At 34.0% G+C, this 15,265-nt stretch overlaps 1 protein-coding gene across 2 annotated transcripts in view; it reads left to right on the top strand.

Moving 5' to 3' along the window:
• The window catches only part of LOC145306502 (endoplasmic reticulum metallopeptidase 1-like), a 33,873-nt gene that overhangs the window by 9,037 nt on the left and 9,571 nt on the right, over positions 1–15,265 (top strand). For both annotated transcript variants that reach the window (XM_080148637.1, XM_080148638.1), the window contains exons 8-14: positions 914–956; positions 2,753–2,858; positions 6,068–6,179; positions 7,012–7,122; positions 7,345–7,412; positions 8,154–8,281; positions 15,045–15,117. In XM_080148637.1, coding sequence (XP_080004763.1) covers positions 914–956; positions 2,753–2,858; positions 6,068–6,179; positions 7,012–7,122; positions 7,345–7,412; positions 8,154–8,281; positions 15,045–15,117 — 641 coding nt within the window. The remainder of the gene's footprint in view (positions 1–913; positions 957–2,752; positions 2,859–6,067; positions 6,180–7,011; positions 7,123–7,344; positions 7,413–8,153; positions 8,282–15,044; positions 15,118–15,265) is intronic.

Consider the following 15,265-nt stretch of genomic DNA (forward strand, 5'->3'; position numbering starts at 1 on the left):
GCAATAAATGTCCATTTTTAGGACTTATTTGAAAAAAAGTCTTTTAGTGTTCGGTTCTTCCACCAATTAAAAAAATTGTTTAATGCTCCCTCATCATTTCACAAAAACCTTATTATTTCATTTTAAAAAAGTCCTCAGTTTTAAGGAAAACTATTTTTGTTTAAAATTACTAGGAATATCCCATTTTTTTGGTGAAATTTTTTTTTTCGGGGGGGGGGTTGTTAAAGGGGGATTTTCTATCCTCTTTATTTGTTTTTTTTTCTCTGCGGCTTCGCCCCACACTGTGCTTAAAACCACCACATGAACAGTACAAATATTCTCTGAAGAGTAGAGCCCAATTGGTTCAGCAATTACTTTTTACAACCCCACAAAAATTGCTTAAAACCACCATATGACCAGTATGTATATTCCCTGGAGAGTAGTACCCATTCAGTTCAGCAGTTGCCAAATTCTTAATCTTCAGACGGACAGACATCAAGCTTCTTTGTATTATAGACTAGCAGCTATGTACCTAGATTCTAGGACATCCCAGGACATAATTAAATTAAAATTAAATAGCTCAAAACCTACATACGACCTCAGTGAAGCTTACCTAAAATTGCTAACCCAATTGTTTAGTAGTTAATGAGATCTTAAGCTTCAGACATAAAACCCTTACTACTTTATTTAATAAGATATATAGGTACTATTTTTTAATATTTGGTACTATATGGTATTACTACATAATTAGTTAAAATTTTGGTACTATATGGTACTATATTAGTTTAAATTTTGTGTACTATATGGTACTATATGAAAATTTTTTTGTACTATAAATGTACTATATATTTGTAAATTTTGAGTGGTCACTCTGCGATAGACAACCATCTTGTTTTTTTTTATGCAAGGATTATGATTGAATGTTTATATTTAGAGATTATGGCAAAATTCCTGGACTAGATGTTGCTTTTATAAAGGTTAGCTAGCATTTTGCAAATAAAACGTTATTGTTGACGGTTTTCCTCATATCGCTTTACGCTTACTGTATCTTATGTCCCTACTATACCCAACCCTTTTTTTAGTAGCGAAGCTACTCTATAATTCACTTTGTCTCTCCGTCAGTCAGTCAGTCCGACAGTAAGTCCGTAACGCTATGGGGGAAACGTGATTTTCTCGGCTCCTAATAAAGATAGACAGCTGAAATTTTTAGTGAAAACTCCTATGATATATGCGCATCTAGTCTATACATTGTTTTGTCCGTCTGTCTATTAATTGGGGTGCTAGATAGATTCCTAGATTTTTTCGTTTTTGTAATTTTTTCGATTCCTGTTCTAATTAAACGGCTGGAATTTCCAGGGATTAAATAATTTCACATTTTATATATTTCCATCAAGTTTTATAAAGATGCCTTTATTGGTTGGGGTGCTAGATCGATTCCTAGATTTTTAAGTTTTTGTGATTTTTTTCGATCCCTGTACAAGATAAACAGCTGAAATTTTTATGGATTAAATAAGTTTACAATCTACATATTTCCATTAAGTTTTATTAAGATACCCTTATTGGTTGGGGTGCTAGATCGATTCCTATCTTTTTAAGTTTTGTGATTTTTCTCAACTCCAGTTCAAAATAAACGATTGGATTATTTAGTGATAAAGGGGAGGGGGAGTTCTGACACACTTGCGTAAACCCAGCTCATACCAATAACGAAATTAATTCGGGGGAAAATCACGAAACCTATACGTGTTTTCAGCTGTCGTTGGGGGGCATACATCGTAAAATTGACGACCTCTCCGTTTGCCCCCCAAATATTATTTTGGATTTATTTTGCTTGTTGGTTAGGTATACCTTATTCCTGGCGTAAACCTGGTATATAGGCTTTATCTTTGGACTGAGAGGATAAGTTATTAGGGATAAAATCATTCTTATATGATGAATTTTCCTAAGTTTTAAGATTTTTTTGGTAGGCCTCCAGGTTCTGGAGCTCCAGGCCTCCAGGTGGTCTCTGTACAGGTAAAAATGAAAAAAAATATTTTTTTTTTAAAGAGTTAAAGGTCAACTTATAAAACAAAATATGCATCTTTTTGAATGTTATTCACATATTTGAAGAAAAAATATGCTTATTTTGTTTCATAAGCTGACTTCTAACTCTTAAAATTTTTTTTTTTCATTTTTACCTGTACAGAGACCACCTGGAGGCCTGGAGCTCCGGAACCTGGAGGCCAATCTAAATCTTAAAACTTGGGAAAATTCATTATATAAGAATGATTTTATCCCTAATAACCTAACCTCTCAGTCCAAATATAAAGCCTAAATACCAGGTTTACGCAAATGTGTCAGAACTTCCCCCCCCCCCTTAATTTAACAACCAAGTTTTATAAAGACTTACTATTGGTTGGGGTGCTAAATCTAATTTTAGATCTTAACGTTTTTCTTATTAGCTTAATGCTTGAAAAGACCATTACACATATATTTTTAAAGGGTTTCGTGATTTTTATAATTGATTTTTTTTATGACACACTATAGATCATTTTTTCCAGATGTCTATTCATAATTCTTGAGCTTCGCTACTTATGGATGTTGTCATCCTTGTTTTTAAATTAAGTGAAATTAATACTCGCTTATTAAATATAACCTAAAGCAATAAAATAACGCAAAAATATCCCCCCCCCCCCCCTACACCCTGCCTCTATATTATATGTTTATTGAAAAAGATAGGGGAGGGTATCAGTGCTTAACAAGTTACTTTGTATGAAAGCGGAGATTATCTATCTAGAATGGATATGTTTACCACACTGAAAACGATTCAGAGGAACGAATTCCTACAGAAACCTTACAAAGGGTTGGAGATAATGTTTATGCTGTTGTTAAAGTTTTAGCAGGTAATAAAGAATACAGTTTTTTTTGTTCATATTCTTTTTTTAAGTTTAATTTTATGCATCCTATAAAATAATCAGGGCGACCACTGCATACTATATATACTATTTATACTATATAGGATGAATTTGGATACTATATCATACTATATGACCAAAATTTACTATATATACTATATATTATTACCTTTACTTGACCAAAATATACTATATATACTATATAATATTACATTTTTGAAACAAAAAACGAATATTGTCAATTTTGTGACAACGCCTCTTAAGGAGCGTTTTGTCTTATTTTCACAGTAGGTTTTCTCCTATTTCTAGCCCCTGCGGGGGGCTCAAAAGATACTACTGTAATACGACAAAAATGCATAAAGCTCTACAGTAAGAAAGAGATGAAGAAAAACCTTTAAAATATATTTTTGTTTGTAATTATGATTTAAATCTCAGTTATTTTTAATAGAATTAACTTAAGGGCGAGGGAGAAGTTTTGCCACTTTCGCTTACTCCGTGATTATTAGGCTAGGTATTAATGTGAGACTATAGGTTATTTGGGATAAAAGTTTACTTTTGGGTAGTAGTTCACTTATATTTAATAATTTTTTGGATAAGCTTCCAGGTTCAGGTGCTGCAGGCTGAAAGGTGGTTTATGGACAGGTAAAAAATTGTAAAATTTATAGATCAACTTATTAAACAAAATATGCATCTTTCAGGATGTTATTAATATATCTGAAGAAAAAATTTAAATTGGCCTCCAAGTTCTGGTCCTGCAGGCCACTAGGTCCACTCTGGACAGGTAAAAATTCAAATTTTTTGTTTGAATAGTTAGAGGTCAACCTATAAAACAGACATGCATCTTTTTGGATGTCATTAACATATCTGAAAAAAATTGAAAATTAGCCCCCAGGTTCAAGCTCTGCAGGCCTCCAGGTCCACTCTGGAGAGGTAAAAAAATCAAATTTCTTATTTTAAGAGTTAGAGGTCAACTTATAAAACAGAAAATGTATTTTTTGGATCTTATTAACATATCTGAAGAAAATGATAAATCGGCCTGCAAGTTTAGGTTCTGCAGGTTTAGGTCCACTCTGAACAGGTAAACAATCAAATTTCTTATATGAAGAGTTAGAGGTCTACCTATATAACAGAATATGCATTTATTTGGATAATATTAACATATCGGGATCCAAGTTCAGGTTCATTCAGGATAGGTAAAAGACTCAAATTTCTTATTTGAAGAATTCAAGTTCAGGCCTCCAGGTTTTCTCTGGCCAGAGTCTACATGGAAGCCTGCAGCACCTGGACCTGGAGGTCACTTGTATTTTTTCTTGAGTGAGATATGTAAATAACATCTAAAAAGATAGTTATGGTGTTTTATAAACTAACCTCTAACTCTATAAATAAGAAATTTTGATTTTTACCTGTCCAGAGTCCACCTGGAGGCCTGCAGCATCAAAACCTGGAGGTCGCTTGTCATTTTTTCTTTAAACATATAAATAGCATCTATAAAAATGCATATGTTGTTTAATAAACTAACCTCTAACTCCTTAAATTTAATATTTTTGTTTTATTCGTATCCAGAGTCCACCTGAAGGCCTGCAGCACCTAAATCTGAAGGCCAATTTTATTTATTCCTTCAGATATATAAAGAACATCCAAATATAGAGGTCGATTATACTTTTTTTCTTCAGTTATGTTTATAACATCCAAAAAGATGCATATTCTTTTTATGAGTTGACCTCTAACTCTTCAAATAAGAAATTTGAATTTTTTACTTGTCCAGAGTGGACATGGAGGCCTACAGGACCAGAACTTGTAGGCCGATTTGAATTTTTTCTTCATATATGTTAATAGCATTTAAAAAGATGCATATTCTGTTTTATTAGTTGGCCTCTAACTCTTCAAATAAAAAAAAATATCTGTAACCTGTTCAGAGTGGACCTGGAGGCCTGCAAGACCAGAACTTGGAGGCCTATTTTAATTTTTTCTTCATTTATGTCAATTAGGGGATATTTTTTCCCGGCTTTTTTTTAAATTCAAGTAGTGCAGTTGCAATTATTATGCCTTTTGGTGAAAAAATACTTGTGTTAAAATTTTAACCATTTTGGACAAGTATTATGCCCAGTAATTTCACTTTGAAATTTTGACGTCCCCCTTATGGGGGTCAAAAATTTATTGCATCAGAACTATGGCTTCTTGGTGCTTCCTGAATAGGTCTTGAGGAGTAGAATCAGGAATTTTTGAAATTTTCAAAATATCTCGTTCCTAGCCTGAGAAAAGCTCAAAAAAAACCCAAAAAACGCTATTTTTGAAAATTGGCCAATTTTTAGAGGTTTTTTGAACTTTTCTCAGGCTAGGAACAAGATATTTTGAAAATTTCAAAAATTCCTGATTCTACTCCTCAAGACTTAATCAGGAAGCACCATGAAGCCATAGTTCTGATGCAATGAATTTTTTACCCCCATAAGGGGGGCGTCAAAATTTCAAAGTGAAATTACTGGGCATAATACTTGTCCAAAATGATTAAAATTTTTACACTAGTGTTTTTTCACCAAAAGGCATAATAATTGCAACTGCACTACTTGAATTTAAAAAAAAGCCGGGAAAAAAATCCCCTAATGTGAACAACATCCAAAAAGATGCATATTTTGTTTTATATGTTGATCTCTAACTCTTCAAACAGAAATTTTAATTTTCTTTACTTGTCCAGAAACCACTTTCCAGATATCCTGCAGCACCTGAACCTGAGACCTATCCAAAAATGATTAAATATATGTGAAATACTAACCAAAATTAAACTTTTATCCTAAATAACCTATAATCTCACATTAATACCTAGCCGACTAATCACAGAGTAAGTCCCTTATATGTGAAATTGTTTTGATAACAACTATGCTTTGAGTTATTATTGATGATGTATATACTAGGTATGTATTACTAAAAAATTCTAAGTTCGATACTATATCATACTATATTAGTTTTAAAAAATATACTATTTATACTATATGGATTAAAAAAATATACTATAAAAATACTATATTTTTTTTGTTTTGGAGTGGTCGCCCTGATTATAATTTAACTACAACAACAAAATTAATAAAAATTGGATAGTATAAAATAACAAAGAACAACCTTATTAATCCAGAGGTTAGCAAGGGTTAATCAGTATGATGGCGTAACATCTACATTGGATTATAAACAATGATTATATCTAGGCAAATCAGATCTTGGTGCAGAAAGTTCTGGAACAACCCAAGTATTCTTTGATGTTTTTGGACTCTTTGTTGTGTCTTACCCACAATGGGCTGGCATTATTATTAACGTCATGTAAGTATTAAGTCATTAGGTTGGCAATGGATGAAATGGACAGGGAGGTGATGGATTCGAATCTCGGCTCAATACAGTCTATGATTTTAGAATGATGGTATTATCTATAGTAAGCGGAATAATCAACCTAAAGTCTCTGATTTTGAACTAATTTTAGAATAATGATTTTATCTGTAGTAAGCGGAATAATCAACCTAAAGTCTCTGATTTTATAGTGATGAAATTAAGCAGAATAATGATTCTAAAGAATCTGATTATTATTTGAATGATGATTTATCTGTAGTGAGCGGAATAATCAACCTAAAGTCTCTGATTTTAGTATGATAACTTTGTCTGTAATAAACGGAAGAATCAACCTAAAGTCTCTGATTTTAGAATGATTTTATCTGTAGTAAGCGGAATAATCAACCTTAAAGTCTCCGATTTTAGAATGATGACTTTATCTGTAGTAAGCAGAATAACCAACCTAAAGTCTCTGATTTTAGAATGATAATTTTATCTGTAGTAAGCAGAATAACCAACCTAAAGTCTCTGATTTTAGAATGATGATTTTATCTGTAGTAAGCGGAATAATCAACCTAAATTCTTTGACTATAATCTAATTTTAGAATTATGATTTTATCTGTAGTAAGCGGAATAATCAACCTAAAGTCTCTGATTTTAGAATGAAGATTTTATCTGTTGTAAGCGGAATAATCAACCTAAAGTCTCTGATTTTAGAATGATGACTTTATCTGTAGTAAGCAGAATAACCAACCTAAAGTCTCTGATTTTAGAATGATAATTTTATCTGTAGTAAGCAGAATAACCAACCTAAAGTCTCTGATTTTAGAATGATGATTTTATCTGTAGTAAGCGGAATAATTAACCTAAAGTCATTGGCCAAGAAAACTGATCTCACCATGAAGAGAATTGGAATCATTATCGCCATTTCCTCCGCTAGGCAAAATTGAATTTCAATACAAAAAATCGTTTAACTTTTAAACTTGAATACTCGACAATTTCAAAAGTTCGTCTGAGCTGACTTAAAAGTTTTTAGGCAAAACCTGATTTTCTCAGCTGCTAATTGAATTAAAGATTTTTTTGTGGAAGTTTGAATAAATTGAAAATTCATCGACTGTTGCAAAGCTTAGTATTAATGTTAAAATCAATTTTGAATGTTCAGTAATATTGCAATGCTGCTAATATCTATCCTCTTTGCCTTTCTGATAGCTTTACTTCTCGGTGCTATTGGTGAGATATTTTTTTTATCAGGGGTCTTAAAAGGATTGTCAAATAGAAAAAATTTGAATTTTAAAAATCTCACTTGAAACATCTGTTCTCAATACAATTTATCTTTAGATTGACAGCACTCTGGCCGAAGCCGTTAAAAGATTAATCTCCAACTATTAGGTTAACCCGCCACTTTTTTTGCGCTCCTTTATTGTTGGCCTGTGTAGTTGTCTCTTCTATTTTTTTCCCTCTCAAGCCTTCGCCACTCGCCGCTCTACATTGCTTAATATTCATATTCCCCTCCAAACAATTTGTATAGCGTAGCCGCTAGTAAATAACAGAGAGAGAGGGGACAATGGGCTGTTAATCATTCTAGTTCCTAAAGTTTTATAATGACATTTTAAACAGCTCATACCAATAACGAAATTAATTCGGGAAGAAATCACGAAACCTATACGTGTTTTTCAGCTGTCGTTGGGGGGCAACACATCGTAAAATTGACGACCTCTCCATTTGCCCCCCAAATATTATTTTAGATTTATTTTGCTTGTTGGTTATACCTTATTCCTGCATTTTAAAAATCGTTGGTTTATCAACTTTGGGGGCTTTTATTGAATTTTGATTAATTGGTTTATTTAGTTGAGTGTCCTAAACTTTTAACCGCTAATTGTAATCTATGTAAGGGGTAATTCTGTTTATCATCATTAGGGATGTACATAAATTTATTGGCCATTGTCTTATCCCTGAATAATAATATTGTAGGTCGTACAATGAGTTGGTTTTCCAAGACTGTGATACTTTTGAGCCTGTACACAGCTCCAACTCTGGCTGTTTGCATGGCTGTTCTGGCAGCTTTCCAACTATACCTGGAGAAAACTATTAAAAGTGAGGTAAAATATACATCTTTATGAAAGGGATCAGTAATATTTGACATAATATCATTTCACATAAATTCATTTCACATAAAACATTTGACATAAAATCACTTCACATAAAGGTACATTTGACATAAAAACATTTGACATAAAGGTACATTTGCCATAAAGGTACACTTCACATAAAAACGTTTCACATAAAGTTACATTTTTCATAAATGTACATTTGACATAAAGGTACATTTGGCATAAAGGTACATTTTACATAAAGGTACATTTTACATAAAGGTACATTTGGCATAAAGGTACATTTGACATAAAGGTACATTTCATATAAAGGTACATTTCACATAAAGGTACATTTCACATAAAGGTACATTTCACTTAAAGGTACATTTCACATAAAGGTACATTTCACATAAAGATACATTTCACATAAAAATTTACCTTTATTTCAAGTTGTTTTTTATTTGAAGAGTACCTTTATGTTAAATGTATCTTTATGTCAAGTGTACCTTTATTTTAAATGTACCTTTGTGTTAAATATACCTTTATGTGAAATGTTTTTATAGGAATATCATTCTCATTTAAACGAAAACTCATTTTTATGCTAAAATGTGATTTAATTTTGGTTTTTAATGTTCATTTTTCTCCCTGAGGTAGTCATTTATTTCCCTGAGGTAATTATGCTTTCTTTTAGTAATTAATAAAAATTCTAAAATCTTCAAAAAAAAATTGAAAATCTTCAAAAAAAAATTTAAAAATCTTCTAAAAATATTTTCATATAAATATGACTGTATAGACATGGGAACTTCAGTCATGCGAGGCTTGTGGTGCAGAACTGAGATTCTGTTCACTGGTTGCCATCGAGGCTTGTGGTGCAGAACTGAGATTCTGTTCACCGGTTGCCATGCTTGGGGGAAAAAAATGACTACCTCGGGCATAAAGATGACTAACCCAGGGAAATAAATGATACCTCAGGGAAATAAAAGATACCTCAGGGAAATAAATACCCATTTTTATAGTCAAAACCATTAAAAAAAATTAAGTTTTACTTGCGTTGTACCGAATGTACTGTAGCCAATCAGAAGGCTGAATCAGCTTAACAACCAATCACAGCTAAGCTTGTATTAGTTTACCCCTTTGTTTCCGCTATGATTTTCGTTTAAAAATGCAATTTAAATCGAATTTTTTTCATAGATTTTGACTATGAAATGTGGTGTTTTTATTGTAAAAATGTAATCAGTTACAGGCAATCTAAGTTTCTGACAAAGATAAGGTTTTAATTTTGTGTCTAGGCAACGTAATTTAATATTGTTTTTTCTTTTATGAGCATTGGAAATCTTTCAAAAATTCCATTGTACATAAAATGCTATTTTGAAATGCCTTGAACTTTTTTGTTATTGAAGCTGAAGGCTTAAATTTGGGGTATTGGGTCTTCTTGTGGCAGTCTTTTAGCAGTTAAAGCGTGTTATTTCTTGCAGGCGTCCTTTAAGGGGTCGTATATGTGAGAATGTACCCTTATGTGAAATGTACCTTTAAGTTAAAATACCTTTATATATAATTTTTTTTTGTAAAATATATGTCAAATGTTTTTATGGGAAATGTAATTTTATGCCAAATGTACTTTTATGGCAAATGTACCTTAATGTCAAAAGTACCTTTATGTCAAAAGTACCTTTATGTCAAATGTACCTTTATGCCAAATGTACCTCTATGCCAAATGTACCTTTATGTAAAATGTACCTGTATGTAAATGTACCTTTTTGTGAAACGCTTTTTTGTGTAGTTTACCCATATGTAAAATATATATTTTTGTTAAAAAAAATTTATTTATGTAAAGTGTTTCTTTATGCCAAATATACCTTTATGTGAAATGGTTTTATGTGAGTGAAATGTATCTTATGTAAAATGTATCTTTATTAGGGTTGGGCTGGATACTTTTTTGGCCGGATACCGGATACCGGGTATCCGGCTGATTTCAAATGCCGGACATCCGGTAACCGGCCGGATATCCGGCAAATATCCGGTTATCCGGCCAAATTACCGGATATCCGGCCGGATAACCGGCCAAATTACCAGATATTAAAGTAGTAAAAAAAAATTTCTTCAGAAATCTTATATAAATTTACATAAAGTTAAACTTATTCAGAAAAAATGTTCTTCTAGCTTCAATAATAAGAAAATTATAGCCATTTAAAATTTTAAAAAGCAGAGATTTTTGGTGTAAAGTATAAAAAATTATAGAGCCGGATATCCGGCCGGATAGTTTCAATATCCGGTATCCGGCCGGATATTGAAAATGGCCGGATAACCCGCGGATATCCGGCCCAACCCTAATCTTTATGTGAAGTGTACTTTATGTGAAATGTACCTTTATGCCAAGTGTACCTTTATGAGATATGTACCTTTATGTAAAATGTACCTTTATGTGAAATGTATCTTTATGTCAAACGTACCTTTATGTGAAATGTATCTTTATACCAAGTGTACCTTTATGCCAAATGTACCTTTATGCCAAATGAACCTTTATGTCAAAAGTACCTTTATGTCAAATGAGTTTATGTGAAACGTTTTTATGTGAAGTGTACCTTTATGTGAAATGAGTTTATTTCAAATGATACTTTATGTGAAATGTTTTATGTCAAATGAATTTATGTGAAGTGATTTTATATCAAATATTACTGATCCTTATGAAAGAGTTACAGGCTATCTGTACGTTTCGGATGGGGGGGGGGGGAGAGTCTGGCTGTTTGCATGGCTGATCTAGAAGCTTTCCAACTATACCGAGAGAAAACAATTAAAATTAAGGTAAAATATATACATAGCTCATAGCTTTTCATAAAAGTAACAGGATATCTGTCCATCTGACAGAGGTTGTTGGTTGGTTGGTTAGCCTCCAGAGGACGGTCACATGTATCTGCTAACGCACATGTATTAGCTTCATATATTTCATTGCAAATTTAATCAGGCCAGGTAGAACCCTCGTCAAGTTTAAGAAAATCTGCTGCCAATCTTGGCTTTGTCCAAAGTGATAAAACATCTAAATTAGTCGGGTTGTCTGGACAGTTAAACAGGTGTCTTGTGTCATGTGGTGAGTTTTTACAGCTAGGGCATTTGTCATCAATATTTTCGTCAATTTTGTGTAAATAACTGTTTAGTCTGCGGCTGAAGCCAGATCTCAATTGAGAGAGTTGAGATCTGACATGTCTAGAAAGAGTTTGTTCTTCTTTATTAATGTCCGGTGGTTTAATTCCAAGGACTCTGTTAGGAGGAAGATTTTCAAGAGCAGTTTTTACTTCAGATGTGTGTATGGCCTTGATTTTAGTCTTCCTGTTTTCTGCATTAATGGGAAGGTATTTTTTAATGCATTTTCTGTATTTCTGTATTGTCGGTTTCAGGTGATTTCTTGCTGGCAGTGGTCTATGAATGTTTTTAACACCTGGATGGTCGGGTTGATGGCAGGTCAGTAGATATTGTTTACATTTCATCAGGCAGTGTTCTTTAACTGGTAGAATCTTAGTTTCTTGATGAATGTGTTGTTCTGACGCCATTTTAAGATTGCCAGTGCTGAGTTTTAGAGCTTGATTCTGAGATCTTTGTAGCTTTTTCCAGCTGTTTTCTGATATAACAGGACTCCATATAGGACAAGCATACTCCAACACACTTCTGGCAATGGCCTTGTAGGTCATTGTCATGGTTTCCTTGTCCTGGCCCCAGTCGGAGCCGCAGAGTGACTTCATGATGTTTATTTTTGTGTTGGCAGAGTTAGTGGAGTTTTGTATATGGGTGGAAAAAGTGTACATAGTATCATGTGTGACACCTAAGAGTTTGGGGTGATGTTCTAGAGGGACAAGTATGTCATCAATCATAACTTGTGGATGGATTTTGAACTCTTTGGTATCAGGAGTGAAAAGTGTCACTGTGGATTTTTCAGGTGATACTACTAGCTCTCGCTCATTGAGAAATTCAGTGACTCTGGGAACATAGTTGTTGATTGATTTGGTAAGAGCATCTATGTCCAAGCCAGTAGCATAGATAGAGATATCATCAGCATACTGTATTATTTGAACATCATTTGGAGGTTTAGGCAGGTTCCGGAGATAGAAATTAAATAAAATAGGTGATGTTACAGCGCCTTGGGGTACTCCAGCTCTTACATTTCTGCATTTTGATGTTACATTCCTGAAGTTAACTTTAGATTGTCGCCCTTTTAAATAGCAGCAGAACCATCTTTTTAGAAATTCAGGAAGTGCAGATTGTCCCAGGTCTTGAAGAAGCTTATCGTGGGATACCATATCAAAAGCTTTGCTAAGATCAATCTGTAGCAAAACTGTTCTATCTGGAGGTCTGTGTTTATTGAAACCGTTGGCAACTTGGTCATTGAAGTCGTTTAAGGCAGAGACTGTAGAGTGGTTCTTGCGGAATCCATGTTGGAAAACAGGAATGTCCAAGGTTTCAGTGAGGGTGGGTAGAATGAGGCGTTCCAGGATTTTTATTGCAGGACAAAGTAAGGATACAGGTCTGTAGGAGTTGGATTCTTGAGGATCTTTGTTGGGTTTTAAAAGAGGGATAATGACCGAAGTTTTCCAGATATCAGGTATGATGCTTGTTGCCATTGAGAGATTAAATATCTTTGTTAGATATTCTAATCCTTTAGGTCCAAGGTGTTTTAGGTGCAGGTTCGAGATATTATCTGGTCCAGCAGCTTTGGAGGCTTTACAAGCTTTAATAGCTTCTGCAGTCTGTTTGGCAGTGAAAGAAATGGGATTTTCGAGGCTATTCTTTTTAATATTCTTTGTTATTTTCCTGGATGTTTTAGAACTCTGGTGTCGAACAACTGAAGAATATTGTTTGTTGAAACCATTAGCTATTTCAAGTGAGGATGTTAAGTAGCGACCTTTAAATTTAATGGCTTGGTTATTGCTACTGGAATTCTTGCCATTAAGGTTTTTAATCAGCTTGAATAGCTTGGAAGAACAGCCACTTGTGATCTCACTGATTTTCTCTCTCCATTTTGATTTTCGATGTTGATTAATTTCTTGGAGGATCTCTCTATTTAAATTTTGAATATCTGGAGAATCAGGATTTGTGGATCTAAGTTCATCTCTTTCTTTCATTTTGTTAGTAGTTGATGTTGGAATCTCAGGAACAATATCTTTGATGTGGCCTCCAGGTATAGTTTTCTTGGAGGCCTGGTTTATAATTTGGCGGAACTTTTTCTCAGCTTTATGGACATTTTCAGGTTCTGGAAGTCTGTTAAACCTGTTTTCAGTGATGTTAAGAAACTTGTCCCAATCAGCCTTTTTAAAGTTGACATATTTTCTGAAATCACTTTTTGTTGTCTGGATGTTGGTATTTACAGTGATGATGATAGGTAAGTGATCAGAGCTGAGAGCAGTTTTGGTTTCCCATTCAATGTGAGGTAGTAAAGATGTTGAGGCAAGTGATATATCTGGAGAAGTAGGTTGACCATTAGTAGGGATTCGAGTTGGTAGATCTTCATTAAGAACTCCAAAATTAGAGTCTCCGATATCATCAGCAATTTTATCTCCTCTGGGGTCCTGGATACTTGAATGCCACAAAGGATTGTGAGCATTGAAGTCTCCAAGGATGATAGAGTCTGGTTCAGATAAAAGAGGTTGTAAATCTGGAACAAAACCTTGTGCACAGCTGGTGACGGGAGGAATATAAATATTCCTTATTTTGATGTTGCCAATTTCCACTCCATTGATTTCAGAATGGCCGTCATCAGGTAAATTCGGTGCTTGTGCAAAGAGTATAGATTTATGGACAAAGATGGCTATACCACCTCCTTTGTTCTTTGTTCTATCTTTACGGACCAGTGTAAAGTTAGGTATGTCTGGGGGTGTTGAGTTGTTGTTCAGTTTTGTTTCTTGCAATGCTATAACCTTTATTTGATGTTGATTAACGAATGAGATTAGTTCCTGTGTTTTAGTTTTGATTCCATTGCAGTTCCATTGTAGTATTTTAAGTTTGTAGTCTATGTTGTAGTTTTGATTGGATGACGATGATTGTTGAGGTTGTTGAGGTTGTTGAGGTTGTTGGGGTTGATGGGGTTGATGAGGTTGATGGGGTTGAGAGGATGAATTTGAAGGTGGTGGGTAAGTTAAAGGATCATTAAAGCAGGATCTACAAACATAGGTCAATTTGTCATAGTCTTTGGTTGATTTTAAGTTGCTGCAGTTGTTCAGTTTGCGAAAATGTACCCATTCAGTACATCTGCTACATTGGACAGCTTTGGCATTAGTCTTTAGCTTGACGTGGCACACTGGACAGATGTAGATTTTTCCAGGGCCAGGGTTGGGTTCTATTCCGGCCTTGAGTAGAAGGATTTGGACCAGTCCTGCCGGCATTGGCTGGTCAGTTAAGATAAAAATTCATAAGCTGATACATGTGTCCTCTGTGAGGAGTAGGTTGGAAGACTTTGCTGAAGATCTGATGGTGTTGACCTCCAGGTAGTTGCACTTCTGACAAGCTCTTCTGACAGAGGTGAATTACTCTGGTTGTTTACAGGTTTAAAACTAATCATGATTCTCCTTTGCATGGATGATCAGATTCTTATAACTATTTTTGGGGATAGTTCCTTACTTTTCCACGAGATCTCGCCCAAAGGAAAAAATTCTCCTTTAATAAATATGTGTTAGTTTTTTTTACCTTAACCAAAATTGGTGCCCCTAGAGTCATCTAGAGGCGTAGCCGTTAATATCGATTAACAACAGGTTTTCTAGTATTGGATTTAATGGTCCTTGTCTAGGATGAACGGAAGTGTCTGACAAGAGTGAGTTGGTTTCATGCCGCTCAGGTCTTCTTCATTATTCCGTGTTTAGGTAACATTTTAATTCACTTTGTCTGTCCGTCCGTCAATCCGTACGTAACGCGTTGTAGGAATTATGATTTCCACGGCTGCTATTTGGAGGAATTCTTCGGCGGCTATTTAAGATATACAATCTATTTTTTTTGTGAAGATTTCCTGTA

This window comes from Acartia tonsa, chromosome 14 (genome assembly GCF_053477335.1).
Source record: "Acartia tonsa isolate MP-2025a chromosome 14, ASM5347733v1, whole genome shotgun sequence".
NCBI lineage: Eukaryota > Metazoa > Arthropoda > Copepoda > Calanoida > Acartiidae > Acartia > Acartia tonsa.